The sequence below is a fragment of the Aulostomus chinensis genome, chromosome 6, assembly GCF_037954235.1.
Source record: "Aulostomus chinensis isolate RoL2024-O1b breed Wild chromosome 6, RoL_Achi_v1.0, whole genome shotgun sequence".
NCBI classification, from domain to species: domain Eukaryota; kingdom Metazoa; phylum Chordata; class Actinopteri; order Syngnathiformes; family Aulostomidae; genus Aulostomus; species Aulostomus chinensis.
Genome location: NC_141325.1, coordinates 9,725,028 through 9,741,860, shown reverse-complemented (window position 1 = coordinate 9,741,860; position 16,833 = coordinate 9,725,028). Strand labels below are relative to the sequence as shown.

The 16,833-nt window shown below is 43.8% G+C and overlaps 2 protein-coding genes across 4 annotated transcripts in view; both read right to left on the bottom strand.

Moving 5' to 3' along the window:
- Positions 1–1,870: 1,870 nt before the first annotated feature.
- Positions 1,871–3,293, bottom strand: atoh1a (atonal bHLH transcription factor 1a). Its single transcript, XM_086205323.1, has 2 exons — positions 2,971–3,293; positions 1,871–2,797 (listed from the first exon to the last, which is right to left on the bottom strand). Exons 1-2 carry the CDS (start codon positions 3,245–3,247, stop codon positions 2,022–2,024), a joined length of 1,053 nt encoding a protein of 350 aa, XP_086061449.1. The 5' UTR covers positions 3,248–3,293; the 3' UTR covers positions 1,871–2,021.
- Positions 3,294–7,508: 4,215 nt separating this feature from the next.
- grid2 (glutamate receptor, ionotropic, delta 2) overlaps positions 7,509–16,833 on the bottom strand; it is a 506,248-nt gene continuing 496,923 nt past the window's right edge. For 2 of the 3 annotated variants that reach the window (XM_086206352.1, XM_086206353.1), the window contains one exon: positions 7,509–10,705. In XM_086206352.1, coding sequence (XP_086062478.1) covers positions 10,247–10,705 — 459 coding nt within the window. In that variant the 3' untranslated portion in view covers positions 7,509–10,246. Of the gene's footprint in view, positions 10,706–13,034; positions 13,152–13,581; positions 13,675–16,833 lie in introns of those variants that run through there. The other variant, XR_015116476.1, reaches the window with a different exon arrangement.

Below are 16,833 nucleotides of genomic sequence, written 5' to 3'. Positions count from 1 at the left end.
ACGTCGGAATCACGCAGCAAGTGGACCAGCCCGGTGCGTCCACGTGCACGTGTTTGTTTGAGATGAGAGACAGAGAGAGAGAGAGAGAGAGAGAGAGAGAGAGAGAGAGAGAGAGAGAGAGAGAGAGAGTTTTGTACCGACGTGTGTGTGTGTCTTTCTTTGGTTTAGAACGTGTGTTCCCTCTCGAGTCAGGTCCTCGGGGACACGAAGGGGACCGCGAGCGCTCACCAGCTGACAGCGCGTGCTTCATTGAGGCCATCCAACACCTCAGCCCACGAGCGTGCCAACAATAGCCTGAAATTAATGCGCACTCCCTCCCCACGACCACGGCATTCACCAAATGGAAGACATGGCAACAGTTCAGGGGCAAAAAAAAAAAAAAAAAAAGAGTTGTTGTAAGGGGAACCTCGGAGGATAAATTTATGCAGCGTTTTCTTCATCAAACTCGTAGGAGAAGCTGCAGCTCACGGGCGCTCAATCACACCGTTACCGGGCCGGGGGGGGGGGGGGGGGGGGGGGGGGCGTGCACACGCAGCATATGGCGAGCGAGCGCGTTTTGGATAAGTTTGACGCGGACTTTTGTTTATTGTAGATTTATCAGAGGAGTTGTTGAAAGTGACGCGGTTTGACGGGCTCGGGTCACTAATCACTCTCTCACGTGGAGGATGACACGTTTGTTTGCGTCACAAATGATTCGTTTACTGTCACCTGAAGGCCTGTTGTCTTCTTCTCCAAGGTGACGTACGTGCTTATGATTGAAAACACTTCCTATCTCTCAATGTATGATGAGCTTCGGTTTACCATTTACTCGTTTTTGTGGTTATTACAATGTTCAATATCATTTATTATTCTCATTATTATTATTATTATTAGTGGTGGTTGTCCTTGTAGTATTTATTATTGCAATGTAATTATTATTCTATTAGAAGGAAAGAAATGACTCAATTTGGAGGGATGAAACGTTGTCGATAACTTATTCATTTAAAGCAATTAAATTTAAGATAAACAACATATGAAAATGGCTGACAAGGAAACGTTAACGTTCATTCGTTTTCCTTTTATTTTCAAAATCAAATCAGCAACAATAAATGGCAAAATCAGAGCTTTATCCAGCAAAGTCAGCTATGGATTTGTTAATATATATAAAACAAGGCAAAAAAAACAAAAAACAAAAACAAAAACCAAACGCATCAACAATAAATACATGTCAATTAATCCCATCCAGTGAAAGCAAAAGACACACGTTTATCTCAAGATACAAAAAAACCAACAACAAAAAAAACAGAACAACACAAAAAGAAAATATAAAAGAAGGCAGCAATGATGGCTACATTAAATAGGCTATTGGTGTGGAATTGGCAGTACTACACTATAACAAACAAAGCAAAACATTATTCCTTTATGGTTTGAAAACAAAAAACAAACAAACAAAAATCGCATTTGTCAAGCCTCTGGCTCGTAGGCTGTATATATCTTTTAAAGTGCATATCATGAACTTTTGAAGTTGCAATACAAATTATGCCTACATTATACAAAACAAAAACAAAATGAAAACACACGAAACATTTTAAAAACGTATATCTATCTAAAAAATGTTTTTTTTAATTATTATTATTATTATTATTATTATTATTATTTTACAACGACAAATACAGACATGATTTCGCGGAAGACAACTTTTTGGTCGGAGTGATGTGGGAGATACACATGGCAGTGCTGCGCGCGACATGGCAGAGGGGGTCTCCCAACCACGTCTCTATGGAGACCGGACGAGTTGTAGGCTGAAAATATTTCTATTGGCAGAACCGAATTAGGCCTGGGTCACATAAGACAAAAAAAAAAAGTAGATAAAGCGGAATTGATGATTAAAAACCAAAACAATCAGGCTTTTTGTAGTTGTTTCTCGTCTTTTCTCACAGGCTGCGGGTGGTTGACACTTTTCAACTAACGATCTGTTGATGGAGGCTGAAACTTTACGAGTCTTTATAAATTTGATTTTTTTTTTGTTTTGTTTTGTTTTCTTAATAAGAAACTGCCTGGTGCTTGTGGCTGGCGAGCTTCAGTTCTGTAAGGTCGTCTTCCTCGCTGGAGTGGAGCTCCATCACGATTTCATCCGAGTCACTGAAGTGTGAGTGCGGGGAAAACTCTCCATCACTCCGGGGAGACTCTTTCCTTCCTCCCGTGATGGCTGCGAGGGAACTTGGCCTCGTGGACGATGAAGGACACGGCGAACACATCGCTTCTTCAACCATGGTGGAAAACGACGCCTCGTCAAATGAGGAGCGGAAGGTCATCCCGCTGATGCGCGCGGGTGAGCTGCCTTCCGGAGGCGACGGGGAGGACTCACCGGCCGCAGGTGAGAGAGGAATGTCACACTTTGGCGAGTTGTTGTTGGAGGAGGAGTCGCTGCTGCTGCTGGAGGAGACCGGGCCTTGGAGCAGCTCAGCCAGGGCATTGATGTAAATCTGCGCCATCTGTAGAGTTTCATACTTTGAGAGCTTCTTGTCGTTGTCGAACGCCGGGATGACGCTGCGCAGCTCGTCGAACGCGTGGTTCAGACCGTGCATCCGCCTCCTCTCACGCGCGTTAGCGGCCACGCGCCTCTGCTTCTGGACCCCGTTGATGGGTTTGCTGGACGGAGCTCTCTGTCTGGCGGATGTCTCCTCCTCGGGGCCCGGGACGGTGCCCTTTAGACGGCATAGCTCCCTGACTTTGAGCGAAGAAGAAGGGAGATTCTTGGCGGTTTTTCTGTAGCTGGGGGGGCTTGGGTGGCCCGCGGACCCGGGGGAGCCGCTGTCTGGAAACATAAAGAGAGAAGTTTATTGAGCTGACATGGATGTATGAGACAGCCTGTCATACACATAGGCACAGTCCGCCAGTGTATCAGGAGATTCTTCCTCCAAGTTTAAGGGTTAAAAGAAATCATAAGAAAGTCTGAAGTTGTCTGAAACGGAGCAGAGGGCTTCTCACCGTGGTAGGAGCCGGTGCTGGGGCAGGGCGAATGCCGCGGGTAGTCGAGGGAAGTGTCGTGTGCCGCGCAGGTGCCAGGAGGCTGCACCGGAGCCAGCCAGGCGCGTGGGTCACTGCCGCTGTCCACGAGCGTCACTCCAGCCTCGTAGCTGGACCCCTCGAGCGGCTGCTCCCCTTCCCTCTCCTCCACCACCCTGCAGGAGCTCAGCTGCCGGGAGTCAAAGACGCTCGCCACCCGAACGCCTTTGCTCCAGTCTCTCACACTCAGCGCGTTCATGTTTCCCAGGAAACCCCAAAAGTTTGAACCGCTCTAACAGGTGAAGGCTCTCGGACGCACGCACTGCTCGGCTTTCACACCGGGTGAATATCACTGTCGCGTGCGGGACTCCTTCTCTGGTGTCTCAAGGCGCGGCGTCCGTTTAAAAAGCGGCACGCGTCTGGGTGCCCCCCTCCTCGCGCAGGTCGCGTGTGGTTGTCCAATGAGAAGACGCGGTAAAACCCCGAGAGAGGTGATTATGGCCCCCCCGAAGCCGGACTGTTTATGATAACATGAGGATGTAAAGAGTGCTTAACGCGAGGGGAGGTAAGCGGAACCTCCCATAGGACGCACGTGCATGGGGATGGTTTGATGTGAGGAGCGTGAGCAGCGCGTGACAGGTGCAGATTGGACTAAATAGCTACTGTACCTGTGCGTGTGTCCGGCTTACAAATCCGGGATGAAACAGGAGGAAGAGGAAGGAAGGACGGAACGAAGGAAGTGACGGCTCGCAGTTGTAGACGTTCTCCCTGCAACCGAGCCATTCAAAGTTCCCAAGCAGAACATTGGACTGCAAAGTTCAACAGCCTGACCACAAGTCCATCACACACACCAGACTCGCGCTTAATGTCATGTTATCAAAATGTTGTAATTTTTGTTACATTTTTTGCAAAAGGGGAAAAAGTATCATATAACTTTTTTTTAATTGAATAAAACATTTATTTCATTTCTCCAAAGTGACTCTTGAGATCAAGTACAATAATAATATCATAACATTGATAATTAAGTCAAGAGGACAGTAGTTTAGGAACAGTCCCGGAGCAGAGAATAAAACTGGATTAAAAGTCAGGCTGAGAAAAAAAAAGTTGCTAAAAAAAAAAGAAGACAAAAAAAAAAAAGAAAGCGGCTCCCGGGGCTCGCGCGCTCATTGTCAATTCATTCTTTCCAAGATCATCTCCAGTTTCCATTTTCTATTGTAGGGGCTCTAAAAACCTTTTGATCCAACTCTCGGAACGCCCTGCCGGTAAAAGGGGCTTCACAGGGAACGGAAACATGAGCAGGGGTCTCGCGCTCCTCGCTGCTCCCCTACAGACACGAGCTGTTTGTGGCTCACAGTTCTGACTGGAGAGGGGGAAAGTACGCGCGCGGACACACACACACACACACACACACACACACACACACACACACACACACACGCACGCACGCACGCACGCACGCGCGCGCGCGAGAGGGACATCAGCAGTGACCATGTGAGTGATTGTGTGAATCCTGCGGATCAAACCACCTGCAGACGCAGCCGGGACGCAAACCTGCGCTCCTGACCTTGTAAATGACTGCAAGTTACAGTGAGCGACGCACGGACTACCGCCTCCGTCGTTGCCCGGCTCGCTTTAGCTCCGCTACGTGTTGATTGCAGTAGCCCGATGTATGCAACTCGGGGGAGGGGGGCACCTGTTGAAACCCCGTCCACACCTCGCACTGAAATTAACAGGAAATTACGGACGAAACAACTGAAGCAGCGTGACAATCTGAGTGAAATCGGGTCATGATGATAATTGAGTCTTCCAGAAAGTCTTCTGGCCTTTGTTTCCTCTGTACGCCAACAGATAAACAGGCATCGGTCTAGTTTTTATTCATGTATTCATCGTGAGGACGTCTTCTAGGCAAGAGGTCTGGCGCCGAGCGTTCGCCCCCTCTTCCCACCTACGAGCCCCCCAACCCCCACCCCCCCACCCCATCCAACGGGCCAGGCCGGGCTCCTGAAGCTACCGACAGGTTGGATATTGTAGCTGGCGATTATTAAAGTGTCGCAGCCACAATGGAGACTCTATGTTCCATTGGTCACGCCTGGGGGGCTCCTCCAGGGAGGGGAGGGGTGCTGCCATTCCTATGCGCGAGAGGAGTCTGCGTGCTGCCGCTTCTCATTCCCGTCTCCCGGGAGACCGCGGCGCGACGGGCACGAGACTGGAGCGAGGGGAGCTGGAACGGGGCTTCCTGAAATTTCATACAACTTTTTTTTTTCCAACTTAAATCCACTAAACTGATGTTTTTGATGACGCGCTGGTGAGGTTTAGATGTCAGGGGGCTGCTAGTGGCTGCACGGAGGGAACTACAGGAGATCGAGAACACACAATTCAAGTGTTTTAGAAGGTGAAACACACGCGTCCAAGTGCTGTAACTGAGGTGGAAGTAGAACCGAGGACTCTGCCAGAGCCCAACTCTCAACACCTGCCAGAACCTACAAGTAAACTCACAAGAAGACCAAGGTTTTACATGCAAAATACTAGAACCTGCAGATGCAACAATCAATGAAAAACATATTTTGAATTTGACTTGTTATTTCATATTTCCGCATTTTTTTATTGATAATTGAAAACGTGTAATAAAAGATGATGTGCCCTCTAAAAACGTCTTGCCTGTACCGGCACACATTGTTTTAAATAGCCGAAATAATAATGGTTTAAGGAGCAAGGAGAGAAAAAGGGAGAATAAACGTTTGCTCAGTTACGGAGACGCTCGTTTGCAAAGAAGATCGAGGTTTTTGACTTTTTACAGTAACAGGAAAAAGTCAAGACAAGTTAGCCAGTTGGCTCAATGTCAGCTATTCACACTGTCACAAACACTCAACTGCTGCAGCTTTGATAGAAGAGTAGAGCAAGAACTGGACATCCGGAGGGACTAAACAGCGCCATCCTCCGGTGAACAAAACAAACCGCACCGCGGTGCTCAGCTGACCTTGACAGCAGTCAGTCTCCCGGGTGTTGCTGTCCAGCTGTTAACAGCAGTATCCAGGCCTTTGTGTTTTAGAAGTTAAAACACAAAAAGATCAGCTCAAGCTTGAATTGAAAATCTATTCTAAAAAAAAAATCAACAAAGGCAAATAATAATAAAAAAAATACAACTTTAGTTGAAATGTCTTTCCCAAAAGATTACCTCTGGATCCAGTGCAATTAAAGTAAATAATCTGCAGGTTAAAAAGAAAAACCTCAATGGATCAAATACTTTTTTCCGAGGTTGGAAAGAAAAGAAATTAAGAAAGCTCCTTGTTTGGAACACCAAACTCATATTCAAAGTTATAAATACAAATCAAATGTACATTTTTTTTTGGGGGGGGGGGTAAGCGTACTTACCTCAATACGCAGTAATTCTGCTTCATTTCGACAGCGTGGGCACTACCCCTGAATGGATTTGAGAAACAACATCTCAGTGTTGCTCAAATATGTTGATAACAACATCCAATAATGTTAACAGCCCAGTTAAAGTGCACAAAGAATAAATACAGGCAGCTAATCGAAAATAATTTAAAATGGGATTTAAGTAAAACGTTGAAAAAAATACAAGCTGAAATTCATGAAATGTCAAAGATAAATTTGCTAAACCTTGTGGCGAATCGATATATTTTTCTAAAAGATCTCTTCGAGAGGCATCATTTACTGTGCCGTGAGTGATTCTCAACCTTCTGTGGTTCTGGATGGTTGAAAATACAAAGTTAACCTTGGCTTGGGAAACAACTAACTTGTTACGTGTTTGGGAGTTGAGTTCAGGAGATGTGGGTTTACCAGGTTGGATTTGTTATGTGGGAGGAATGTATCAAAACATCTCTGACTCTGCTGGTCTGATTATGAACATTAAAATTGGTCTCCTATTGGTCCTGGAGTCACTTCACGCTCCACGGAAGTCGTGTGTGTGCTGACCTCTGCTGGTTCAACTTCTCACTGCGAGGACTCCAGGGCACCACCTCACTGTGCTGACTCCAAACTCCCTGAAGAGGGACAGGAGGCCAGTGGCTCTTTGGGACTACAGAGTGTAACCATCAACAACATGCAAACTAAATCTAACAAGTTCTTTGCGCCAAATCTTACTGATCTATTGACTGATTTCTTTTATTTTATCAGGTGACATCCAACAAGAATGGAAACTGGTGCTGTCAGCATCATATTTTGAGGCAAAAAATATACCAAACTGTCTTTTGTTAGGAACCTGAAACGCTGTAGCTCAAAGTGCAGAGCCACGAACCAAGCATCCCTATTATGCTTGGAGGTTGAGAGGTTGTTTTCTTTAAAATGACACTTTTCTTTTTCTTTTTTTAAAGCAGCGTTTCGGGGGATTTGAAGGTGTTAAAAAAAAAGGTAAAAAAAAAACCCTCAGTTTATAAAGTCATCGTTGTGTTTGCAGCAGAGCGTTTGTGTCCTAATGTTTACAGTTTAAATGAAACCCATAAGTCTGCTTGCGAACGCACCAGCAAGGACAAGCACCACCCCACTGTAGAAAACCTGTTTATTAGACAAATTATACACAGAAAGCTTTGCCACTTGTAACAGAGGCCCCAGTTTGTTCAGTTTTGAATAATATGCAACACATACAACAAAATAGGCCTATATTAAATACTGTACATCATAAATTTTTTGAAAATTATCAAGTAAATCCTGTAGTTTCTATGTATGAAATTAAAAATGTTAACAGATAGCGCAAGAGCAAGTTTGTGCATGCTTTCTTTTTAATCAATGTCCCAATTTTCGTTTATTTAGCCAGCAAATAATAAAATGAGCTAAGGATGACATGAGAGATGCAAAGAGTTTGTATTTATGTCTGTTGATGTCGATCATGGCCAGGGCGAGGGAGAATAAAAAAAAAAAAAAAAAAAAAATCCAAACGTCATGACTGCGAAACTCAACACTAAAGCTCATCATAATACACTCTCCATTTTGTTAAACAAAAATAGCATTAACAGGTAAAATATACATTTTTATAATGTCTCTTTCAGTTATACTAAATAAAACTCTTTAAAATGTCTGTGTCCTATTTGTCATTCAATAGCCATACTGTAGCCTAATATAAGAAAAGAACACCTAAGAATGCTTGCTTTAAACACTGTGGCTCGACTGAATTCTCTACGCACGACATTTTTTGCGGTTTTAGTTCTTAAAGATAACAAACTGAAAATGTTTATTTTTCTTTCCCTAAACAACTAACGTTATCAATTATTAATACAGTGTTAGTGGAAAAAAAAAAAAGAAAAAGAAAAAGAAAAAAAGTTTGGTTCCATTTTTACCACCCCGCCAACTAAATCCACAAAATATGTCTCTTCATGTACCGTCCCCCTTTCCTCGAAACCCCAAAATGCACCTTAATGGTCTCATTTTAATTAATTGGCACTTTATAAAACAAGTCATATAAACAGTACCCTTATAACATTACAGATATGAAATGGTAGTATATTTCAAACTCATTGGATAAAAGGCAGCCATTGCGTCCACACGGCTGTTTAACTCTTCGTGACATTCCCTTGAAAGCACTACCACTGCTCTTAAATGGTTCCAGTATATGCTGGGATATTGCGGGTTTGACTGGAAGTTGTTGTTTTTTTTGGGGGGTGGGGGTGGGGTACAGCGTGTTAGTCGACATATAAGGCCAGTAACTGAAGATGCTGTTGCGATGGCTTCTCCTCGACACAGAAATCTACTTCGTTTCACCGCTTTGAACCTGATAAGAACTGAACATGACGTGCCCTTACAGAATGAGTTTTAAAACATACGGGCCATGGCAGCATTGGAATTAAGCAAAATAAGGAAAAACTGGAAAAAAGAAGGAAAATAAAGACATAATGATGCAAAAAACAGAGACTACAGCACTCATTTTAGCAGTTTTTCAACATTTGCTGAGAGAAACAGTTAGACAGCTCAGAACAATGTTATTTTTTTACTTCCTGACCAAAACACATTCCACGCATTAAAATTTTTTTTTTCAAAAACAAAAAATTCAATAAAAGACATAGAATAAGCAATAGCTTTGAAATCTTTCAGCTTGTCTTTTATGTTTTTTTTTTTTTTTTACTCCTCTAAGTTGTTTTTTTTCTGTATCATACCGTTACTATCCCTCTCACAGTCTGATTAGAAGATCTCACCATGACTTGAAAAGCGGATAGTACAGTACATGTGAGAAAAGAAAAAAAGGTCAGCTCTACATACAATCACTTACAGGTCTGTGGGCACTGGTGCAGTGCAGTGGGATCGACCGAGAGTCTTAAATGTGCATCGAAGGATGGTGGAATCAGTTTCAGGCCTGATGCACCATAATGGCAGAAAAAAGTTAAAGATCGACACACCGGACTGTTTTTTTTTTTTTTCTACAGTGTCGTATTGTTGCACTCATGGCATTTCAACAGTTGTCAGATCGATGCCCCGGGAAGGTGTTTGTTCAGATGTAAAGTCTTAAGTCAGGCCACTGTGTGGACACCATCTTGGAGATGATTACACATCGACAACACCAGAGAAGAGAACACCGCGTATGGACTCCCGACATCATGAAAAGGAAGCAGAATCTTCCGGTCATCTTTGAGATGGCGTCTTTTCAAAACTTCAAGGAGCTACTGCTCCTATTCCTGGGGATGTATTGTATATGCCAGCCTAAAATTACTGTCCTGTAATTGCTTATTGGTTGGAGTCCGTTTGGAGTTGTTTCATGGCTGAATCACCACCACCATCACGAGAAGAGTCTCTTGTTGTCGGGAGTAAACTAAACCCCGTTTCGGTGGGGGTTTAGACCGTTAGGAGTCAGGTTGTCTGAGTACATCTCCGTTACGTGGGGCAGTCCCCATGTCGTTAAACAGAAACAATTAAAAAAAAGGATCCTATTTCACACATATCCCCAAAAATAATCCCCCAAACAATCACAAGAACAACAACAATAAAGCAAAGATTCAGGCCCCTCTTGATCCCCTTTCCCTTTTTGCACCTCACCAGCATGGTTTCCAGGAGGATAAGAATGCCCAAGCAGACTTCCACCTCCTTCTCTACACACACACACACACACACACACACACACACACACACACACACACACACACGCAAAATGGAAACCCCTGGAAAACAACCAAGCAGAAACTGAAAATGTAAAGTTTCCTATGTACACAGATGTCTATCCTCTGACTCTTTAGCTTAGCCGTATGATTTTATCACTCCGTGATTGACTCCTCTTCCTCTTCCTCTTCTTTCCAGAGCCAACTGCAGCCTAAACTCATATGGAAGTGCCCCTGTCTGGATCATTGCCATATCCAAAGTTAGGTCCTGGACCTGTGGGCTGGTAGGGGATGGAGGACATTGTCTTAATGGGGCTGCGGAAGAAGCCACCGTTGGGGGCCCTTTGCCTGAAAGGGCCCACCCCACCAGTCCGGTGGTCCTGGAGGCCTCCACCACCACTGCTACCGAAACCAGCGGAAAATCCAGCAGCGGCTTTGGCGGACAGGCTGCGGCTGAGGGTTTGGATCTGCTCAGGGATGAAAGTGGTGGTGGTGATGTGTGTGTTGCGGAAATCGCTGATCTGCTCGAGTGCCTGGCGTGCAGCCGGCAGCGCATCCATGTCAAGGGGTGTTAAATCGACGGAAGAGGTGGAGAATTGCTTGTGGGGGCTTTCATCTTCGGTGCACAAGCTGTTAACCCGGCGGTGTAGGTGCTCCAGGTCGATCTCCTTATCGTCCTAAAGTGGGAGGGTGGGTTGGAGGGCGTGGAAAAGGAGTAGGATGAAGAACAGGAAGCGGTGATGGTAAATGGTCATAAAGGAGGGAGGAAAAGAGACAGGAACAAACCAGAAAGATACAAGGAGTAGAAGAAGGATAAAGGAAATGAAGAGGAGGAAGTGGCAGGAGAGATAAATCAAGGAAAGTTGGATGAAGGGAGAAATGAGGGTGGTGCAAATCCAGGAGTAATGAAATGGAGAGACCGTTGAAGGAAACAGTAGATGCCAAGAGTAAATATTTTGTAGACGAGGAAGACAAGGACGCGTTTGGTGTCAACCGTAGGGACGTCGTCCGTTTGGCCCGAACAAATAGATGGTGAGAAGAATAGGGAGAGTGAAAGTGTGTTGAAACAATGCAGGTGAGAAAACAAAAGTTTTGGCGAATGAAATTCAAGAATTATGAGGCCACGTGGGTGTGACAGGAAGCGGGAAAGTGGAAGAGAGGAAGGGAAAAATGGTGGGAAAGATAGAGAAGCACACTCTGAGCTGAGGTCAGGAACAAACACACACATCTACAAGGTCTCTAAAGGGAGTGCAAATAACCGGAATACACACAGAAAACACACCGCCTTCATGCTGTGTGCTTTCAGATTCCAGAGTGCTAGCGTTACCATATATATATATATATATATATATATATATATATGTATATGTTTATTTATTTATACATATACTGTATATATCTTGTTTTATACTTATACACTTATACTTATCTATTATTTGCAAAGAAATACTTAAAAGCCTTACTCCTCTAACTTGTCATTCGGTCACAAAAGAATTCACATTGAGATTGAAATCTCATTTTCAAGTGAATTTTTGTTTGTCTGGAACAAATGAACAACAGAACTATTACAGCTTATTTATCAAAATGCATCATATACAATATCAAAAATCATGCATTTCTTACTGTAATAAGAACTCCAAAAGCACATACATTAACTTAAACTTTAACTTAACTCACAATATATACTTTAAATGAAACTTAAAATAACACAATATCTTAGGTTTCTACATCCATCAGTATAATTTAATCCACAAGTCTCAAGAATGGTAACACTCAGTGGGAGGTGGGTCAGAGGACGGGGTGAACGGTGCAGGGGGATCAGCTCAGTTTGCAATGGATATGGAGGTGAGGATATAGTGAGGAAGGGGCTCAGGTGAGGAGGGGTTTTAGATTTTGCATTGTCCACACATCCACTTCTCTAACTTGACAGGAGGTGAGATTCAGGTTTTGTAGTGTCTCAGTGCCACTCAGGCTTCGTGGACACGTTGTAAGGTAAAAACAAAAGGAGTTTGTGAGGAAGTGTGCAGAGAGAAGAGGAGGGGGGGGTCACATTATTGGGGGAAAAATAGATTTACTGACCGTTTCCTTTGTGTCTGGGGGTTCTGGAATGGGCTCTGGCCCTATCGTATGGAGCTCACGGTTGCCATCTAAGGAGGGGACATCAGGGGGAGGGAGGGGACGGACAGGCGCTAACGTTTGTTGTGACACGATCATACACACTCTAAATGTTTAAGGGGGGGGGTCAAAGGGGGTGCAGGGAGTTCAAGAAAAATGAAGGGGCGTGAAAGAGAAGAGAATCACAAATCTGCTGTCTGTGACAGGAGACTAAGGAGTAACTACTCGGGGGGTTGGGGGTGGGGGACTGAGGTAAGGAAAAGTGGACGACTGATGTGGAGAAGAGGAACCTGACTTCCCTTACTATCATACCAGGTTTATGTCTTCCATGATCGAATTGACATCAATTCATAAAAATCATAAATGTAAAACTCCACATCTTTATGAAAAGGCTCTGTTTTGGTGAATCAAGTATTACCTGCAGATAAACTTCACAGTGCATTTAACTTTGACTCTCCAGTTACAGATGATGCTCTGTTTGACTCTCGAGGAGACAGCATCCTCCAATGGCAGAAAGGCCTCATTGCACACATAGTCGACTGGCAACAAGCCAGGGATCTTTTTTTTGTTTTTTAAAAAACAGTTTTTGAAAACAGTTTCTCTCCGCACAGTGAGCACAAGCTGTAACCCTGCTCCCTGATATTCATTCATCATCATTCACATATCATTACATTTCAAATAGCATCTAAGCCTTACTAACCAAGGATGTATTTGTATCTTCTATTGTATGTATAACCTTGGGGTGGGAGGTGAGGTGGTGAAGGTGGTCATTCTCATTTTGGGGGTAATCTCAGAGGGGTTGCCAGGTTCATAGGAGTGCTGCACAATCAGCGCGCAGGGAATGTCGCAGCATGCTGGGGGCTGGTAATGGGTGGCTGCAGGGGCAGTCGTGTTGGCGGTGTTAGGAGTCTGGTTCTGGGTCTGACCACCCAGGGCAAGAGGGTGCTCGTTGGGGCTGTGAGGGCACGGATCAGCAGCTTGCCTGGCAGATGGACCATCTGCCTGCTTCTGGTGTGTGACATGCATGTGAGTGTGTGAGAAAATAAAAAAAAAAAAAGAAAAGAAAAAGGGGGACAGATAGAGATAGAAAGGGAGACGGGTGAATGTCGTCATGTAAATGTGTTTGTGCATATGTTTGCATGCAAGTTGATTGAGAAGTTTAAAAAAAAACAAAAGAAGACAAATATACAAGCCCCCAACCACCCACCCCCCCCCAAAGGACAAGCCAAATAGACACACGGCAGACAGAGAGGGGATGAGTGACAGACGTGATCAGGCAGATGAAAACATGGTATCAGGTGAGGAAGAGAGTCAATTGGAGAGACAGACGGGTGGGGGGTGAGTGAGAAGAAAGACATGGCAGTCAGTCAGCACACACAGTTAAGCAGGTAGTTCTGTGTTGAGTCCTCAGAGAGACATTCACACAGTCATTATGTACCTGGAAAGGGGAGATGTTTAAATGGCATTTTGTATTGTTCTCTCTCTCTCTTTCTCCCCTCGCCCGCTACACCCCTCAACACAGAGTACTTATCTAAAAAAACAAAACAAAAAAGGCAATATGAGAGCTTTGAGCCACAGTGACACACATCATTCCATAGAGTTAGGATGAGTAGGCCGGCAATTCCCATCAAAGTCTTTTAATACGGAATAAAGTGATAGAGCGGGAATGCCTGCTCTCCTCATGCTAAAATCTGCATGGATTATATGAAATATCAGACATGGTCCAAACCACAGATGTTATTATGGAAGAGTTCTGACAAGGAAATTATGTGTTTTGTTTTTTTTTGTCAATTACACAGAATATTTCTTTCATCGTTTTGAGGTTTTGACACCAGTGACAGAACTCTTTCATACAAACCTCTTAAAGAGCATTTAAAGGCCAAAAAAGATCAAACAATAGAGCCATCCTGTTATGAGTGAAATGGGCCTTAAGTGGCTATAGCTGAACAGAGATGCTAATATTTTCGCTGGCTTCAGTTGCAATAAACCCACCCAAAAACACAAAACCCAGGAGTTCAGAGACTTCATGGCGCATTAAAGGAGTAAATCATCTCATAACGTAGGTGAAGTCCATCATGCTTTGTTACCACATGAAAATATATTCAGGGCAGAGGTAGTTTGAAATTGTTTAACTGTAAACCCCCCCCCCCCCCCCCCCCAAAAAGAAAAATAGCAGGAAGATGTCCAAGAGCTGCTTTATTCTATGTGCATCAATCGTAATAATTTTCTCTTCATTATTAATGACCCAAGTGTGTGTGTGGGTTTTTTTTTTTTCTGTTTTGAGTGTATTTAAGTGTATAAGCCCGGTATAAAAAAAACAAAACAAAACAAAAAAACAAGAAGCAGGCTCATTGACAACATCAGCCATCCCACAAGACAAAACACAGAACCATACAGCACAGACATCAACAGCCCACAGCCAGAAGCAGGTAACCAAACATTACAGTATGAGTGTATGTATGAGCGTGCTGCAGAACGTGTAAGGAACACAGACACAAAGATTAGTTGTGTTAGATTTGCATGGTGGAAGAGAGTGAGCGTTTATGTGTGTGTATGTGTGTGTGTGAAGAAGGGAGTCGTGTGTTATACGGGTGGTTTAAAGAGACTTGCATCCATCTTAAGTTGTGTATGCGTCATTGAGAGGAAGATTTTTTTTTTAGTTTGTTTTTTTTGGTAGAAGAAACAAGCATGGAAACCACAGGGGTTTATGAAGTAAAACAAATGTATATCTTGCATTGATGGACATCATGATTTATGGAATATCAGACACAAAGATTGAGCGTTAAGGATTGAGGAAGCCTGGCATGATGGAGGAGGTAGATGTGCAGCAGGGATAGCGTGTGTGTGTGTGTGTGCGTGTGTGTGTGCGTGTGTGTGTGCGTGCGTGTGTGTGTGTGCGTGTGTGTGTGCAACCTCTTATGTTTTAGCTATCGTAAGGGCGGCTATATTGGAGTAGCTATTTGTCATCTCCAGAGAGGAGTTGTTTGATTTTCTAATTGGAATAATTAGTGCAGTCAGAGCACTTTTGAATACACAATGTTTAACATCTGTGAATTAATTAAAAGAAAATAGCGAACTGTTAAGTCTATATCCTGGATCATCAAACTCTGATACATAAAAATTCACAATATCCAACACATTATAAACACTTTGAGTCATTAATATTTTAAAGCAATATCAAAATTAATTGAAAACATTTGCTTTAATTATTATAATTAACTCAACCTGGCACACACACTGGGAATCATTGCACTGTATAATAAGTATATATACTGTATATATACGGCTTAGTGGGCGCAGTAACTTAATGCGATGGAGATGTCCTGTTGCCAAGTGTGCACTCCCAGTTCGTACTCTTGGCGCTGATCTATCTTATTAAGCCAAGTTTTCTGGGCCCACGCATAAAGAGTGGGTCACCAGGCTTTCCGATTTTATGTGAAGCTTGCAAAAACTGCACAGGCATATGCACGCTCCTCTTGACACAGCGCAATAGTCTGAAGAGGTGCTCACATTTACTGTGACAGCGAGAGGCCAACGAGTTCTTCATTTAAAGCGACAGGGAGCGGTTGAGCCTAAATCTTTAGGAGGCAGGATGACATTAAACAAACTAGACTTACTCCATTGGCCATGACTAAGGTCAGATAGCTTGCAGGAGTCTTTCCCCAGTCGATGAAATGCAACATATGCACTTTATCTACAGCAATTAGCTGCTTTGAAGTGGATTTAACTGTGTCTTCTTTCCTCCAGTGAGTCAGGACATGCTGCAGTGATCCCAGCTTGACTCTCTCCTGGTTTCTTCTCCGTAGGCTATCTGAAGCTGCTCGGTGCACAGATGGTGATTTTTGATTAGAATTGTTTTTAGGAGGAAATATTCAGTCCAGTGAGCTAATTAAAATAGCAAGCCTAAGTTTCACTTAACACCAGTCACAGCAGGCTACTGGTCAATCTTGTGATCAGTGATCAGTGATCAGTTACAACCTTGAGCCAGCAGTAATCAATAAGGTCAATGCTCTAGCCGGGTGAAGGATAAAAGTCAGAGGTCAACTACCAAAAACAATCATGGCTGACTGAGCTAAACCATGTGGGCACCATGGAAACATGAAGGGGGTATATCATTTTGTTTCCATTCATGCAAAATCATAACTTGGCCTTTTATTTGAACAGAATTTTTGAGTCACTAAGACGAGTTGATGATGATAGTTTGATATGCAAAGCAAGATCTAGATCAACTCTGGCTGTTTAAACCCTTACTCCAGACTCCTCTCCTGTGCTCAGCCGGGGGGCCGCTTCCACCGGCTGGTGTCTAATAAAGATGGCGGTGTGGTGTTTGTGTTGCAGGTGAATCACACTGTGCTTAACATGACTTTCGGGTTCAGCTTAGAGGTTGAGTCTCTTTGTTGTTGCTCGGCGGTGGACATGACTAGTGGTGTGAATGACAGATTAAAGCTGGAAACTACACAGGGGTGCTGAAGGCAAGGGGGCGTGGGGTGCAGTGTGTGTGTGCGTGTGTGTGTGTGTGCGTGTGTGTGTGTTTGGGGGGGTTGTGTAGGAAAGTGGCAAATGTTGCAGATGTTTGTTGCATGTTTCACTGCCTCGTCGCTGAATCAAGCGGAGGAAAGTTCAGTCATATTGGATGGTGATGCGATAGGCAGGAACATGCAGGCCACATATTAAATTGATCTAACTCGAT